Source organism: Papaver somniferum, chromosome 11 (genome assembly GCF_003573695.1).
Source record: "Papaver somniferum cultivar HN1 chromosome 11, ASM357369v1, whole genome shotgun sequence".
Classification (NCBI taxonomy): Eukaryota; Viridiplantae; Streptophyta; class Magnoliopsida; order Ranunculales; family Papaveraceae; genus Papaver; species Papaver somniferum.
Genome location: NC_039368.1, coordinates 77,616,462 through 77,633,878, shown reverse-complemented (window position 1 = coordinate 77,633,878; position 17,417 = coordinate 77,616,462). Strand labels below are relative to the sequence as shown.

Sequence of the window (17,417 nt, the reverse complement as noted above, 5' to 3'; positions counted from 1 at the left end):
TCAATCTAACGGTCAATGAAGGTCAAAAGGGCCAACTAACAGTCCACGGACAGTCAAGGCCAAGTCCAGGGTAATCAATCGGTCAAACATAGTCAACTCAGTCACCTAGACTGAATCAGAAGAGTCGACTCAGTCAGACAAACCGATCCATACGAGTAAGGCAACTAACTGGTTACATCTTAGCTAAAACATAATCACTCAGCTAAACTGAATGCAATCTGGACAAGGCCATTGCACATGCCAAAAACTGAGACGCACCATAATGGTGTATCACCAGCACCTTACACTAACTAAGCATAGTTCTCTTCATCTTTCATTTTAACAATTCAATATCAATATATTTATCTTAAACAAACTTCAGAATTAAATTACAAACACAATTACAGCTCAAATACCTGCAGTTGCAGCTTTTAGCAACACATCCACTAAACTGAATCACCACCAATTTTAGATTAACTACAACTTAAATTTAACACCATCACTACTTGTAATTCAGTAAAATCACCTACAACTGTAATTATACTTTAACTGTGTTTCTTCAATCCTACATTAAAGTTATTTAAGCTTCATAACTAATTCACAACCATAAACTCGGATTAACTGCAATAGCAGTGGCAAGCCCCAAATGAAACATTAGTAAACCCCATCACCCAATTCATTTCATACTCCATTCACAATTCAGCAGTATCAACACAACTACAATCTTATCATCTGCATTTCATTTACTCAAGATATCACTAACCAATTGCTTCATCTCAAGTAACCCTATATAACCCAACTGAGTCTCTACCAGTTAATTTAACTTCAACTGCATCTCAATACAGCCACCTGAAATTCCATTACACAGTTAATTCAGTTCCACAACCTCTCTGCTGGTACTACCAACACCAGTCACTCTTATACTTCTTAAGTTAACAATCATGTAACTCAAGTTCACCCAAATCAAGCTTGTTCCATCTGCAATAACAATTCAGTCCTAACTTTAAACATAGTATCTTCACAGTCAGCACCTTCATCATCTCTGTAACATCCTAACATTCATAATCTAATCACACATAAAACCAATAACTTATAAACTCAATAATGAAATTTAATCTCTTTACTAGGTTTACTGAGAAAAGCAGTTACCTCAATTCATTAGCACGTTTAGCTTCTACCAGTGACATTCTTCTTCAATCCACGCCTTACAGTCTTCATCAGCTTCAATTTCTTCGTCTAACACATCTCTGAACATTTATACAAAAACCTAATTTGCAGAACCTTCAACAGAACTGCCTCACCTCACCAATTCAACAATAACCCATTTATGCTTCATCTATGAAGAACTCGATCAACTGAATAATTTCATTCAAACTTCAATTCAATAAGAAACCCTAATTGTCAATTTCATCTCAGAATCCCTAACTCAAAACTCAATCGAAAACCCATCTCTAATTTGTCACTTAAACCTTCAATTTCATCTTCCTTGATTCAATTCAACAGATAACTCAATTAAATCCATGAACCCTAATTCTTATTTCTATTGTTTCTTTAATTAACATCATCATGCAGAATTCATTCTCTTGGTCACGGTTATCAACATCAACACCTTTGTTGTTCCACACAAGCCCTCAATCAACTCAAGAACCCTAACTTCTCAACTGATTTCTTATTCTTCTTTCTCTGAAACTTCTTAATAAAACTCTTGATTCGACTATCTCTCTACAATACTACGAGTTATCCATAAACTAAGCTTAATCCATTGAACTGAGTTCGACATAAAGAAGAAGAAGAATAAGAAGAATAGAGGAGCGGTAGAAGAAGAAAAAAAAGAAAGAAGAATGAGAGAAAATGATTATCTCAGCTCGATTTGGTGAAGATAAGGCCAAAGGAATATCTAGGACACCTAATTGCTTCATAAGGGAAGCCACAACGTGTCTGCGTTACATCAACAAGATTTTCTGGAGTAATGACAATTTTACCCTTCATACTAATATGTTAATATTTGTTTCGTCCGGTATCCAAATGACACGTCCGAGTAGCCAATTCCGTATAACTTTTCGAGACCTATTCAATCGTACTAGTTTCATATCCAGATCGTTATTAGATTAATTCCTATTAATAAACGTTCGTGTTAAACTAATCGAATTATTATCGGCTAATTCAATACTTGGCCGGTCTAATAGCGTTGACAAACTTGCGGGTCTTTACATTATCCCCACCTTATTCATTTTCGTCCTCGAAAATTAACCATCCTTCAAGTTTTCAAAACTCCCCACCTTATAGAATAATCCTATCTCTTGTCTAAGCGCAGACAACATAAAAAGAAAACACAAACCTATATGTCTTTCTACAACTAAAATTTGTAGCTCTAGGTTCAACTATGCTGATTTAAATTCTATCAAATAGGGAAGTCTAAGTTTATTACATTATCTTCTATCTTATGAATACCTGTCTGTTATTACAAGGGAGATTCCTACGAATCTTTCTAATTGCTAAAATTATACCAAACTACTATGATCGGTCATCTCTGAATGCAGTTTCCCTGTCAAGGTTGGCCAAGCCCAACAATGCCTTCCTACGAACATAGGAAACACAACCTTCACTATTCTCCAGTGCTAGATTAATTAAATATTAATTTATCAAGATTAATTAGTCTTTAAACTTTTATCGTAACTGGTGTAAGTCTGATAAGTTTACTTCGTAAAATATATAAATAGTTCACATCATTTTAAGAAATTTAATCACCAAAATCTATTTTATTTTATTGCTACATATTTGTTAATGAGATTTTAATTTAAGTTGTGCTCGACATAATACTAATTTAATTTCTAACACTTTAAGTTCATCATACTAATTTTCCATTTCAAAAGATGACTGAATTTATTTCCGAAGAAGGATCCTATCAATATATGAATTTATTTTCTTTTAACTCTTATATTACATTAAGTATCCGAATACTATTATTACTACTTCATGTATATTTGTTTCATTTTAAGGATTTACTGGATTATTTGTTAGCCCCAAAATAATTTCGGTACAAGATCTCTAACAAGTGTCTTTTTATTTTGTATATTATATTCTCGCTTCCTTAAGTCTAATGCCTAATATGTATTATATCAACTAGCTAGTTTAGACGCAAAACATACATCTCTAATTTGTAATTAGTTTAATTTACTAACTTAATCGTAAATAAGCACTATCAAATTCCCGTAACTATTTACTCATAACTTTTTTTTAATTTTTTTTTTATCGTTATATGTCTTCATTGAGATTTTAGTTAAGTTATCTTCAACATGATACTAATTGATAAATATAATGCATTATTTTATTACAATTATTATTACTATTATTTTCATTTATAGTTACTATTATAATATTTTTATAATTAACACTAATGATCAAACTATTATTCTAACTACTCTTACAAATACTATTAAGTCCTAACAAAAATTACTAACATTTATGTGATTATAAATTGTTGACCCTACGTATAAGTCACGGTACTCAATAAATTTCTATTTGATTTTCAAGATCTATCAGTAATACTAATCTCGCTATTTTTTAATAGTATTAAATTGTCTACATGTTCATACTTTTTGGATCAATTATTCTCAAATCCTCATGAGCTAAAGTTATTGATGTACCCTACAATTTTTACCATATATATACAACCAAGCAAACAAACTAGTTTTTAGTGATTAAGATTTATCTCACAAGCCAACCCAGTTCTAAACTAATCTATTTCATTAACTGGTACTGGCTATTCCTAATGTTTCCCATATAAGATGTAATAGTGAGCTCTGATACCAACATTGTAGCGCCCTCTAAGCTAGAAGCTGACTAATCCAAGAGATTAGCTAAACAAAGAGGCACTAAGAATCTAAATCATTTACTTAAACAATCAATTAACAAATCTGCTATAAAAATCAACCCAAAACTAACCCCGCTCAGAAATATATATATATATACAAGAACTTCTCTCAAATGATACATATACACTAGTCATTTGGTTTATAAATAGAAAATACGACATAATATAGCAGAAGTTAACTAATTAACAGAGTCAATTCCTCGAAGCTTTCGATGCGCAACTCTGATCTGTCTCTGAAACTGGAAGTGGGAAAGGGTGAGGACATCATCCCTAAAAGGGGTGCCCAGCAGGAATAACATATAACTTTCAAGTAATCATAATCAAGAGTTGGAAAACAATACATGTTCTTCCGAAACATTAAACAGTGACCAAGTCACTAAAAAAAACAAATATTTATATGGACAAACTCCTTCTTCAAACAATGTATATTATGGTTGTGCAATTTCGAACTCGCAAATCCACACCTAATCATATGTATGGATGTCGACAGTTCCGAACTCGCAAACTGCCGACCAATATATCATAAAACCTCTAGGTATAAATGTGAAGGAGCGTATCTTATATACCACAGGTGGAATTTCTTATTTCCCGTAAAAAAATTTATTAACAACAAAACATTCAGGTCCTTTCCAAACCATTGAAAGATTAACATAATCAACAGAATTATCGTAATACAAGTTAAACAATGCATAGAACGCACAAACAGAAATACATGAGTTTGTTAAACATAAACTTTTATAAAGGAAAACAATAATGGTTACCAAAGAGTCAAATGTATTCTCACCTCTTTTGATGACAAACCACGCCTACTTCGAGATCCACGATCCACTGGTTCATCCTTTGAATCGATCGTTGTTAATAGACTAACTGTTAATCATACAAGAACTTTAAGAATATAGACAAAAGGCTCACACAAGGCTCATAACATAATTCATACAAGTTCCAGTTATAAGCTAAGTGAACTATCTAATGGTTCTAAGCCCATTATGGTATCTCATTCTCTATCTTTAACATAACTAAGAGTTTACAAATACAATTAGGTTGTAATTATAGTCCATTAGATAATTCTTAAGAGTGTCTACAACTATGTAGAAGGAATCATATGCTAAGTCAAACCATAATGGTCCAAACATCAATCTAAGATAATTAGCCCTAAGCCCAAGTCCACTTAAACAAACCCATTAAACATGGTCTGACCCAACTGGGTCAATCTAACGGTCACTGAAGGTCAAAGGGGCCAACTAACAGTCCACGTCCAGTCAAGGTCAAATCCTGGGTAATCAATCGGTCAAACCGAGTCAACTCAGTCACCTAGACTGAATCAGAAGAGTCGACTCAGTCAGAAAAACCGAGCCATACGAGTAAGGCAACTAACTGGTTACATCTTAGCTAAAACATAATCACTCATCTAAACTGAATGCAATCTGGCCAAGGCCATTGCACATGCCAAAAACTGAGACGCACCATAATGGTGTATCACCAACACCTTACACTGACTAAGCATAGTTCTCCTCATCTTTCATTTTAACAATTCAATATCAATATATTTATCTTAAACAAACTTCAAAATTAAATTACAAACACAATTACAACTCAAATACCTGCAGTTGCAGCTTTTAGCAACACATCCACTAAACTGAATCACCACCAGTTTTAGATTAACTGTAACTTAAATTTAACACCATCACTACTTGTAATTCAGTACAATCATCTACAACCGCAATTACACTTTAACTGTGTTACTTCAATCCTACATTAATGTTATGTAATCTTCATAACTAATTCACAACCATAAACTCGGGTTACCTGCAATACCAGTGGCAAGACCCAAATGAAACATTAGTAAACCCCATCACCCCATTCATTTCATACTCCATTCACAATTCAGCAGTATCAACACAACTACAATCTTATCATCTGCATTTCATTTACTCAAGATATCACTAACAACCAATTGCTTCATCTCAAGTAACCCTATATAACCCAACTGAGTCTCGACCAGTTAATTTAAATTCAACTGCATCTCAATACAACCACCTGAAATTCCATTACACAGTTAATTCAGTTCCACAACCTCTCTGCTGATACTACCAACACCAGTCACTCTTATACTTCTTAAGTTAACAATCATGTAACTCAAGTTCACCCATATCAAGCTTGTTCCATCTGCAATAACAATTCATTCCTAACTTTAAACATATTCTCTTCACAGTCACCACCTTCATCATCTCTGTAACATCCTAACATTCATAATCTAATCACACATAAAACCAATAACTTATAAATTCAATAATGAAATTTAATCTCTTTACTATGTTTACTGAGAAAAGCAGTTACCTCAATTCATTAGCACGTTTAGCTTCTACCAGTCAAATTCTTCTTCAATACACGCCTTACAGTCTTCATCAGCTTCAATTTCTTCGTCTAACGCATCTCTGAACATTTACACAAAAACCTAATTTGCAGAACCTTCAACAGAACTGCCTCACCTCACCAATTCAACAATAACCCATTTATCCTTCATCTATGAACAACTCAATCAACTGAATAATTTCATTCAAACTTAGATTCAATAAGAAACCCTAATTTTCGATTTCATCTCAGAATCCCTAACTCAAAACTCAATCTTCAAATCAATCGAAAACCCATCTCTAATTTGTCACTTAAACCTTCAATTTCATCTTCCTTGATTCAATTCAACAGATAACTCAATTAAATCCATGAACCCTAATTCTTATTTCTATTGTTTATTTAATCCACGTCATCATGCAGAATTCATTCTCTTGCTCACCGTTATCAACATCAACTCCTTTGTTGTTCCACACAACCCTCAATCAACTCAAGAACCCTAACTTCTCAACTGATTTCTTATTCTTCTATCTCTGAAAATTCTTAATAAGACTCTTGATTCGACTATCTCTACACAATACTACGAGTTACCCATAAACTAAGCTCAATCATTTGAACTGAGTTCGACAGAAAGAAGAAGAAGAACAGAGGATCGGTAGAAGAAGAAAAAAAAGAAAGAAGAATGAGAGAAAATGATTATCTCAGCTCGATTTGGTGAAGATAAAGACAAAGGAATATCTAGGACACCCACTTGCTTGATAAGGGAAGCCATAACGTGTCTGCGTTGCATCAACAAGGTTTTCCCGAGTAATGACAATTTTACCCTTCATAGTAATATGTTGATATTTGCTTCGTCCAGTATCCGAATAACACGTTCGAGTAGCCCATTATGTATAACTTTTCGAGACCTATTCAATCGTACTAGTTTCGTATCCAGATCTATGTTAGATTAATTTCTATTAATTAACGTTCTTGTTAAACTAATCGAGTTATTATCGGCTTATTCAATACTTGATCGGTCTAATAGCGTTGACAAACTTGCGGGTCTTTACATTCTCCCCACCTTATTTATTTTTGTCCTAGAAAATTAACCATCCTTCTAGTCTTCAAAACTCCCCACCTTATAGAATAATCCTATCTCTTGTCTAAACGCAGACAACATAAAAACAAAACACAAACCTTTATGTCTTCAACTAAAATTTGTATCTCTATGCTGATTTAAATTCTATCAAATAGGGAAGTCTAAGTTTCTTACATTAACTTCTATCTTATGAATACCTGTCTCTTATTACAAGGGAGATTCCTACGAATCTTTCTTATTGCTAAAAATTATGCCGAACTACTATGATCGGTCATCTCTGAATGCAGTTGCCCTGTCAAGGTTTTCCAATCCCAACAATGCCTTCCTACGAACAAAGGAAAAACAACCTTCACTACTCTCAAGTACTAGATTAATTAAATATTAATTTATTAAGATTAATTAGTCTTTAAACTTTTATCGTAACTGGTGTAAGTCTGATAAGTTTACTTCGTAAAATATATAAATAGTTCACATCATTTTAAGAAATTTAATCACCAAAATATTTTTCATTTTATTGCTACATATTTGTTAATGAGATTTTAATTTAAGTTATGCTCGACATAATACTAATTTAATTTCTAACAGTTTAAGTTTCCATTTCAAAAGATGACTGTATCTATTTCCGAAGAAAGATCCTATCAATATATGAATTTATTTTCTTTTACTTCTTATATTACATTAAGTATCCGAATACTATTATTACTAATTCACGCATGTTTGTTTCATTTTAAGAATTTACTGGATTATTTGTTAGCCCAAAGATAATTTCGGTACAAGATCTCTAACAAGTGTTTTTTTTATTTTGTATATTATATCCTCGCTTCCTTAAGTCAAATGCCTAATATGTATTATATCAACTAGCTAGTTTAGATGCACATCATATATCTCTAATTTGTAATTAGTTTAATTTACTAACTTAATCGTAAATAAGCGCTATCAAATTCCCGTAACTATTTACTCATAACTTTTTTATTTTTTTTTTAATTCTTTTATTTTTATCGTTATATATCTTCAATGAGATTTTAGTTAAGTTATGTTCAATATGATAATAATTGATAAATGTTATTCATTACTTTATTTCAATTATTATTACTATTATTTTCATTTATAATTACTATTATAATATTTTAATAATTAACACTAATGGTCAAACTATTATTCTAACTACTCTTACAAATACTATTAAGTCCTAAAAAAAATTATTAACATTTATGTGATTGTAAATTGTTGACCCTGCGTATAAGTCAATGTACTCAATAAATTTCTATTTGATATTCAAGATCTATCAATTATACTAATCTCGTTATTTTTTAATAGTATTAAATTGTCTACGTGTTCATACTTTTTGGATCTATTATTCTCAAATCCATATGATCTAAAGTTATTGATTTACCCTACAATTTTTACCTTATATATACAACCAAGCAAACAAACTAGTTTTTAGTGATTAAGATTTATCTCACAAGCCAACTCAGTTCTCAACTAATCTATTTCACTAACTGGCACTGACTATTCCTAATGTTTCTCATATAAGATCTAATAGTGAGCTCTGATACCAACATTGTAGCGCCTCCTAAGCTAGCAGCTGACTAATCCAAAAGATTAGCTAAACAAAGAGGCACTAAGAATCTAAATCATTTACTTAAACAATCAATTAAGAAATATGTTATAAAACTCAACCCAAAACTAACCCCGCTCAGAAATATATATATACAAGAACTTCTCTCAAATGATACATATACACTAGTCATTTGGTTTATAAATAGAATATACAACATAGTATAGCAGAAGTTAACTAATTAACAGAGTCAACTCCTCGAAGCTTTCCATACGCAACTCTGATCTGTCTCTGAAACTGAAAGTGGGAAAGGGTGAGCACATCATCCCTAAAAAGGGTGCTCAGCAGGAATACCATGTAACTTTCAAGTAATCATAAGCAAGAGTTGGAAAGAAATACATGTTCTTCCAAAACATTAAACAGTGACCAAGTCACCGAAACAAACAAACATGTATATGGACAAACTCCTTCTTCAAACAATGTATATTATGATTGTGCAATTCCGAGCTCGCAAATCCACACCTAATCATATGTATGGATGTCGACAGTTCCGAACACGCAAACTGCCGACCAATATATAATAAAAGCTCTAGGTATAAATGTGAAGGAGCGTATCCTATATACCACAGGTGGAAATTCTTATTTCCCATAAAAAAATTTATTGACAACAAAACATTACAGGTCCTTTCCAAACCATGGAAAGATTAAAATAATCAACAAAATTATCGTAATACAAGTTAAACAATGCATAGAACGCACAAACAGAAATAAATGAGTTTGTTAAACATAAACTTTTGTAAAGGAAAACAATAATGGTTACCAAAGAGTCAAATGTATTCTCACCTCTTTTGATGACAAGCCACGCCTACCTCGAAATCCACGATCCACGAGTTCATCCTTTGAATCGATCGTTGTTAATAGGCTAATTGTTAATCATACAAGAACTCTAAGAATATAGCCAAAAGGCTCACACAAGGCTCATAACATAATTCATACAAGTTTCATTTATAAGCTAAGTGAACTATCTAATGGTTCTAAGCCCATTATGGTATCTCATTATCTATCTTAGAGTTTACTAATCCGATTAGGTTGTAATTATAGTCCATTACCTAAGTCTTAAGAGTGTTTACAACTATGTAGAAGGAATCATAGGCTAAGTCAGACCATAATGGTCCAAACATCAATCTAGGATAACTAGCCCTAAGCCCAAGTCCACTTAAACAAACCCATTACACATGGCCTGACCCAACTGGGTTAATCTAACGGTCAGTGAAGGTCAAAGGGGCCAACTAACAGTCCATGTCCAGTAAAGGTCAAGTCTAGGGTAATCAATCGGTCAAACAGAGTCAACTCAGTCACCTAGACTGAATCAGAAGAGTCGACTCGGTCAGACAAACCCAGCCATACGAGTAAGGCAACTAACTGGTTACATCTTAGCTAAAACATAATCACTCAGCTAAACTGAATGCAATATGTCCAAGGCCATTGCACATGCCAAAAACTGAGACGCACCATAATGGTGTATCACCAGCACCTTACACTGACTAAGCATAGTTCTCCTCATCTTTCATTTTAACAATTCAATATCAATATATTTATCTTAAACAAACTTCAGAATTAAATTATAAACACAATTACAGCTCAAATACCTGCGGTTGCAGCTTTTAGCAACACATCCACTAAACTGAATGACCACCAGTTTTAGATTAAATGCAACTTCAATTTAACACCATCACTACTTGTAATTCAGTACAATCATCTACAACTGCAATGACACTTCAACTGTGTTACATCAGTCCTACATTAAAGTTATGTAAGCTTCATAACTAATTCACAACCATAAACTCGGCTTACCTGCAATAGCAGTGGAAAGCCCCAAATGAAACATTAGTAAACCCCATCACCCCATTCATTTCATACTCCATTCACAATTCAGCAGTATCAACACAACTACAATCTTATCATCTGCATTTCATTTACTCAAGATATCACTAACAACCAATTGCTTCATCTCAAGTAACCCTATATAACCCAACTGAGTCTCTACCAGTTAATTTAACTTCAACTGCATCTCAATACAGCCACCTGATTCCATTACACAGTTAATTCAGTTCCACAGCTTCTCTGCTGATACTACCAACACCAATTACTCTTATACTTCTTAAGTTAACAATCATGTAACTCAAGTTCACCCATATCAATCTTGTTCCATCTGCAATAAAAATTCAGTCCTAACTTTAAACATATTCTCTTCACAGTCACCACCTTCATCATCTCTGTAACATCCTAACATTCATCAAATCTAATCACACATAAACACAATAACTTATAAACTCAACAATGAAATATCTCTTTATTATGTTTACTGAGATAAGCAGTTACCTCAATTCATTAGCACGTTTAGCTTCTACCAGTCAAATTCTTCTTCAATCCACGTCTTACAGTCTTCATCAGCTTCAATTTCTTCGTCTAACACATCTCTGAATATTTACACAAAAACCTAATTTGCAGAACCTTCAACAGAACTGCCTCACCTCACCAATTCAAAAATAACCCATTTATCCTTCATCTATGAACAACTCAATCAACTGAATGATTTCATTCAAACTTCGATTCAATAAGAAATCCTAATTTTTGATTTCATCTCAGAATCCCTAACTCAAAAATCAATCTTTAAATCAATCGAAAACCCATCTCTAATTTGTCACTTAAACCTTCAATTTCATCTTCCTTGATTCAATTCAACAGATAACTCAATTAAATCCATGAACCCTAATTCTTATTTCTATTGTTTCTTTAATCAACATCATCATGCAGAAATCATTCTCTTGCTCACTGTTATCAGCATCAACTCCTTTGTTGTTCCGCACAAGCCCTCAATCAACTCAAGAACCCTAACTTCTCAACTGATTTCTTATTCTTCTATCTCTGAAACTTCTTAATAAAACTCTTGATTCGACTATCTCTCTACAATACTACGAGTTACCTCTAAACTAATCTCAATCCTTTGAACTGAGTTCGATAGAAAGAAGAAGAAGAAGAAGAAGAATAAGAAGAACATAGGAGCGGTAGAAGAAGAAAAAAAAGAAAAAAGAATGAGAGAAAATGATTCTCTCAGCTCGATTTGGTGAAGATAAGACCAAAGGAATATCTAGGACACCCACTTGCTTGATAAGGGAAGCCACAACGTGTCTGCGTTGCATCAACAAGGTTTTCCCGGGTAATGACGATTTTACCCTTCATAGTAATATGTTGATATTTGCTTCTTCCGATATCCGAATGACACGTTCGAGTAGCCCATTCCGTATAACTTTTCGAGATTTATTCAATCGTACTAGTTTGATATCCAGATCGTTGTTAGATTAATTTCTATTAATTAACGTTCGTGTTAAACTAATCGATTTATTATCGACTAATTCAATACTTGATCGGTCTAATAACGTTGACAAACTTGCGGGTCTTTACAATGGTTATTAGACGATTATATAGGAGCTCATTATTTAGTGTGAGAAAAAACTTGTATTCTTAATTCTTGGTTTTTTTTTACTAAGTTATCTACTAAGTAACTTAGTCTAATATAAAATTTGTTATTGACGAATTTAAAATTCAGGTCACTAGTATTATTATCAGTCGATGAGGTTTTCACGGTACTATATCCACATCGGCTTGGGTTTAACTTTTTACTAACTCAGTCAGTTGACCGAACTCAGTTTGACTCATTGAGTAACCGAGTAAAAGAGTCATCTCAAAATGATTCCTGAACCGGGTGTGGATAGGGCCCACTCAAGGAGGAACCCAAGGTCCCAAACAGACGAGAAGACTTTCACTGGTAGTTAAGTGGTCCACATCCACACTTCATGGCGTCCATTTCAATAAAATGTTCTTTTATCTCATCACCATCATCAATTCATCATCATCAGCAGCAGCAGATTCAACACCCTTAAAACAACAAGTTCAACAGTCTAAATACAACTGTATCCGCCGTTAACTCAAACCAGACTCGGTGAAGGAAAAATGGAAGGATTGTTTCTATTATGTTCAATAATCACTACCTCATTAATCTCCATTACCCTTTCTCTTCTTCTCCCGTTACAATACCTTTACACTAGATTATCTTCATCTAAACTCAAAGAAAAAGTAGAGGATAACAATGAACCAGTAATAGTTCTATATGAAGGTGATGTATGGCATGAAAGAAAACGTCCGGTTCATAATTCTTTCAAATATAATTCTCGTTATGCTCTACTTGATCTTGATCGAGCACCCAAATCTTTACCTTCTTCTTTCTTTTCCAATCATCTTTCTGCTGCCGAGACTCGCAATATCACTTCCACTACTGGACCCGTGTAAGTATTAGTCATTTAATTTGATCTAATTGTTTTGGAAATTGAATAATTTGGTGATGTTGATTTCATTTTGCGATTTTTGACAGGTTTTTGTTGACAATGCCTCCTAGCGTGGGATATGAGCAAAACCCATTAAGTGTATACTATTGCTATGAGTTGGTTGATTCTGTTCTTTGCTTAAGAAAGTGTATTGCCGAGGTAAGGCGTATTTGCAGTTCTTATGGATTTGTTCGAATTTTCGGCTGTGTATTTGTTCTATTGACATTGAATCTCTTTGCTTGTAGGTAACAAATACACCATGGGGTGAAAGAGTATCATTTGTTTTCAATCCTGACTCTGATCTTATTGCAAAGCCATTGCATGTCAGTCCATTTATGGTATAGTTCACTGAAACTCTTTTTTTCTTTGAAGTGGCATACAAGGGATATGTAAAACTCAGACCATTTCTTAGTATATGTTGAAGACTGGTTATTTGTTCCAATTTGGTCGAAATACCGCAGGATATGCTTGGGGATTGGACCATAAAAGCAACTGCACCTGGCAATTCTCTTTTAATATCAATTTCTGTTAAGCACCCGACCCTGGGAGACTACTTTATAGCTACTTTGAATGCTAAAAGAGTCCCTTCTGGGGCATCAGACCCGGCATTGTTCTTTTGGCTGATGCCTCACAAAGTTGCATTGTGTATATACTGGCAGGTAATTTTTTGAATCTACATCTCAGTATTAGCTAGGAAAGCACATCTGTGTACAGTGTTTCCGTGTACATATTTGGTAAGCTCAACTGTTGGGAATGAACATGAAAGCACCTAATGTTAGATTTAAGTAATCATCATATCCTGGATTTGTATATGGAGGATGCCATAGTGAACATATGTGTGGCGAAATCTCCAGACTATTACCTCAGAGAAAATCTGAAAGTTGGTGATGACTTCTTATTGCTTTTGTAGGCTCTCAAGTTGTGGTGGAAAAATGTTCAATTCGTGCAACACCCCAGGTATCAATATCCTACATACAGAGCAGAAGCTTTAATGCGGGATCAGAAACCCCAAGGTTGTCCCATATTTTCACAGGAAGATGATGCCAGTTACTCCAATACTGCGGCTGACAATAATGACCAGAAACGTCGGTATGTACGTTGGAGAGAAGCTCAGTGGCCCTGGGCTTGATTACTTGCGTCAGTATAGGTATGTGTTGTGTGCTCATAAATCATAACCATCGACAAAATCTGCACCTTGTCCCAAGAATTGGGAGTATTATGCGCTTGTCTGTATGAGTGTATGCAGTATGTTGCAAATCATATTGGTGTCATTTAAGTTTTACTTCTGCAATGTAATTCTAGCAGTATCATATACATCTCTGAAATCATGATTCGTCTCAGGGTGTCTAAATTTGTGGTACTGCCAGATTTGATTTATAAGAAAAATTTTCAAGTAACTGAAGGACTTTAGTTAGTAATTTTCCAAAACAGTGAACACCTAAAGTAGCGTCGGCTCGACACTCTGATCGCCATTAATTGGTCAAGCGGGTGGCACTACCTGCCCAATTCGCTTTTCATGGAGTGTAAAGTCAATGTCTGCTTAGGATCCAAACAGTTGGACTGGGGATCTAAAATTGGCTCCAACCGCAGGGGTGGCTTGGGTTTTGACTCCAAATCCATAAGATTTTAGCACTTCTATGTCCTAATGTCTTGTTCCCCTTAAAGGCCGCCACCACTAGATAAACTTTGAAGAAAATTTCAGATCCTAACCAAGACATACTTTCAGAGGCAAGTTAAGCAAGACATTTTCGAAATTTTGAAAGGACATATGTGTGACTGAAAGTGCTCAAACATGTTATTTGCAGTTTCAATGAATGACAAAGATTACAAGTCTGTATACCTTTAGAAGATAGCAGTATACTGAGAAGAAAAGGTATTGTTCGAGATACAACACGCAGAATAGCAGAAAGCAAATTTGCAATAGTTCTATGGTGTAGCACCAAGTTGCATACCCTGACAATCACATCTTGAAGGCAGCCAGAGCATGGGCAGCTTTATGATCACGCGAATTAACATAATAATGCTGCATATAGTCCGTAAGTGTGATATCTTTGTACAGTTTTCCATTTTCATCAGAAATTAGTTCCTTAATTGGACCATAAAGCTTTGTAGATTTGATAAAACTGGTTGCGAAAAATGAAGCCACAGATATTCTAGGTCCAGCCCCGCTTGACACTACTCTATGTGGTACACTTTTGAATTTATCATTGCTGATAAGCTGCACAGACACGCAAACAAGCATAAGAATGATATATTTCATGTTGTGCACCTAATTTCAAGCAAAACAGATATTTTTTAATCTGGATATCTAATTTGATCAGTACATATCACACGCGCCCATGGGGGATTAACACCTCCGCTCATATATGCACATTTAACACTTTGTCTGCACTAAATTAGGCATGACAAATGATGTGTAGAGATACATACCTGCAGAAGATCACCCACGTTTACTAATAAAGCTCCGGGGAGAGGCTTGACGGCAATCCACTGATTTTTGTAAAAAATCTGGAGGCCATCAACTTGGCCCTTGAGAAGAACAGTGAAAAAAGTTGGATCTGTGTGCTTACTTGCACCCAGAGTTAGTTTTGGTTCTGGGCATGCCGGATAATACTGAGTTAGGATTGATAAGAATTTTGTGCAATCCATGCCTTTGAGGTGGTCTCGTTTCAGCCCAAGAGCCTCTGACAGTAACTCAGCAAGAGTATCTCCCAGTTTAGTAACATACCCTGTATACTCAACTAGTACATCTCTGAAATAAATAGAATTCATACCAAAACATGGATCAGTGATACAATAAACGAACTCAAATAATAACCTTGTCCTTGGTTAACTATATAGAGCTTGCTTTTTACCTGCATACATCGGGTAATTCTCGAGGATCGACTGGGTCGGGAGATAACATGGCGCAGTTCAAAGTGTCCTGCCATCTAGCCGAGTCTGATTGATAAAAATCAACGTTGCTATAAAATTTCACTCTTCTGCTAAGCTCTCTTGTGTAGAATTTTTTCTTCAACTCTGCATCTTGCTCATGAAATCTAGCTAGACCTTTCATCGCATCTTCCATGACATTTTTTGGGATACCATGGTTCAACAATTGAAAGAAACCCATAGTCTCAGATGCACGTCGAACTTGATCAACAATCTCCGCACGTTGATTTTCCATCCCTTGTAGATCTATCACTGGTACGGTTTCATAATCACCGTGACCACAAGTACTGTTATCAATAACTACTATCTTCTCCTCTTCTACGAGCTTCTCCGGTGGTAGAACAAAGATTCTAGGAAGTTTTAACAGTCCGGTGTCAGCTAGTCCTTTCACACCGGCTTTTGTATCATCAAAGGCTTTCAATTCTTTCATGCGATCGTAACATGACTCCTCTTCCTTGAGGGATTTTCCAAAATTACTGTAAGCTTCCTCCATGACTACTAGAGTAAAAGGATTTAGGATACTCGACTAAGAATGAGTTTCTGTCGAACAATTTTAATGAGGTAGCATCTGCACGTTTGAGAGTCTACAGTACAGACCCACCAAACAGATACCCTAGCAGACTACGGTGAGGTCACCTAGATTAAGTCCAGTGTATAACAACTCCACTACCTTTTACTTAGGATTATTTAAAGTTTGAACATGTGGATCACACCCCTAGTTAGCAATTCGGAGTTCGGCATACGTTTGGAACGGCAATCGTACGAGTATTATTCGGATTTATAAAAATTAAATTCGATCAACGGTTCGCGAATCGGGAGTAATTCGGAACGCCATACGTACGTGTATAATTCATTTTACTAATTTGTGTTCGGTATTGAAAATTCGGTATGTATTAATTAATAAATAAATATATTTCTGGTGTGGGGGAGTATCATTTGGGATTTAAAAGAGTATATACGTAATATATTTAGAATTGACACCAACACACACCCAGTGCAGTGGCTTGAGGTGTAGTATTGGAAGCAAGAGAACGAAGTTCGAATCCCATCCATCCTTCACATTTTTGAAAAAAAAAAACATTAATATCTTGAAATCATTGGGTTATAGAGTAGATATGGGCTTTGAATAGTATTGGATCGGGTGGCTTTTGATGGTTTATTAAGTGTGGGGATAGATTATCCCTGCTTAAGGAATAACCGCGCGACAACACAGCAAACACGCTGGCGGGTGATCCAAAACCTAACAGTTATCCTACATAC

At 34.7% G+C, this 17,417-nt stretch overlaps 2 protein-coding genes and 2 long non-coding RNA genes across 8 annotated transcripts; 1 reads left to right on the top strand and 3 right to left on the bottom strand.

The window, feature by feature from the left end:
- Positions 1 to 319: 319 nt before the first annotated feature.
- On the bottom strand, positions 320 to 1,821 carry LOC113321070. The gene is made up of 2 exons (XR_003346458.1): positions 1,129 to 1,821; positions 320 to 957 (listed from the first exon to the last, which is right to left on the bottom strand). It is a non-coding gene; the product is annotated as an uncharacterized LOC113321070 (long non-coding RNA).
- Positions 1,822 to 3,900: 2,079 nt separating this feature from the next.
- On the bottom strand, positions 3,901 to 11,942 carry LOC113321068. 4 transcript variants are annotated; one of them, XR_003346456.1, is made up of 4 exons: positions 10,696 to 11,942; positions 10,491 to 10,606; positions 4,638 to 4,720; positions 3,901 to 4,092 (listed from the first exon to the last, which is right to left on the bottom strand). It is a non-coding gene; the product is annotated as an uncharacterized LOC113321068 (long non-coding RNA). The 4 variants fall into 4 exon arrangements; XR_003346457.1 differs by lacking the exons at positions 3,901 to 4,092; positions 4,638 to 4,720 and adding an exon at positions 9,116 to 9,138; XR_003346454.1 differs by lacking the exons at positions 3,901 to 4,092; positions 4,638 to 4,720 and adding an exon at positions 9,681 to 9,738.
- A 786-nt stretch (positions 11,943 to 12,728) lies between these two features.
- Positions 12,729 to 15,235, top strand: LOC113324733. Of its 2 annotated transcripts, XM_026573025.1 has the most exons (6): positions 12,730 to 13,187; positions 13,274 to 13,385; positions 13,472 to 13,564; positions 13,688 to 13,885; positions 14,137 to 14,373; positions 15,032 to 15,235. In XM_026573025.1, exons 1-5 carry the CDS (start codon positions 12,856 to 12,858, stop codon positions 14,353 to 14,355), a joined length of 954 nt encoding a protein of 317 aa, XP_026428810.1. In that variant the 5' UTR covers positions 12,730 to 12,855; the 3' UTR covers positions 14,356 to 14,373; positions 15,032 to 15,235. The 2 variants fall into 2 exon arrangements, with proteins under 2 accessions (XP_026428809.1, XP_026428810.1); XM_026573024.1 differs by lacking the exon at positions 15,032 to 15,235 and having other exon boundaries at positions 12,729 to 13,187; positions 14,137 to 14,923.
- On the bottom strand, positions 15,047 to 16,741 carry LOC113324732 (1-aminocyclopropane-1-carboxylate oxidase homolog 11-like). The gene is made up of 3 exons (XM_026573022.1): positions 16,082 to 16,741; positions 15,657 to 15,978; positions 15,047 to 15,444 (listed from the first exon to the last, which is right to left on the bottom strand). Exons 1-3 carry the CDS (start codon positions 16,648 to 16,650, stop codon positions 15,187 to 15,189), a joined length of 1,149 nt encoding a protein of 382 aa, XP_026428807.1. The 5' UTR covers positions 16,651 to 16,741; the 3' UTR covers positions 15,047 to 15,186.
- Between the last annotated feature and the right edge of the window lie 676 nt (positions 16,742 to 17,417).

Excerpts from the sequence above, each read along its gene's own strand:
- LOC113324733 (XM_026573025.1), top strand. The coding sequence starts at position 12,856 with ATGGAAGGATTGTTTCTATTATGTTCAATAATCACTACCTCATTAATC. Across the intron at positions 13,188-13,273 it reads ACTTCCACTACTGGACCCGT|GTTTTTGTTGACAATGCCTC; the intron begins GTAAGTATTAGT and ends GATTTTTGACAG. Across the intron at positions 13,886-14,136 it reads CATTGTGTATATACTGGCAG|GCTCTCAAGTTGTGGTGGAA; the intron begins GTAATTTTTTGA and ends TTGCTTTTGTAG.
- LOC113324732 (XM_026573022.1), bottom strand. The coding sequence starts at position 16,650 with ATGGAGGAAGCTTACAGTAATTTTGGAAAATCCCTCAAGGAAGAGGAG. Across the intron at positions 15,979-16,081 it reads GAATTACCCGATGTATGCAG|AGATGTACTAGTTGAGTATA; the intron begins GTAAAAAGCAAG and ends TATTTATTTCAG. Across the intron at positions 15,445-15,656 it reads ACGTGGGTGATCTTCTGCAG|CTTATCAGCAATGATAAATT; the intron begins GTATGTATCTCT and ends GTGTCTGTGCAG.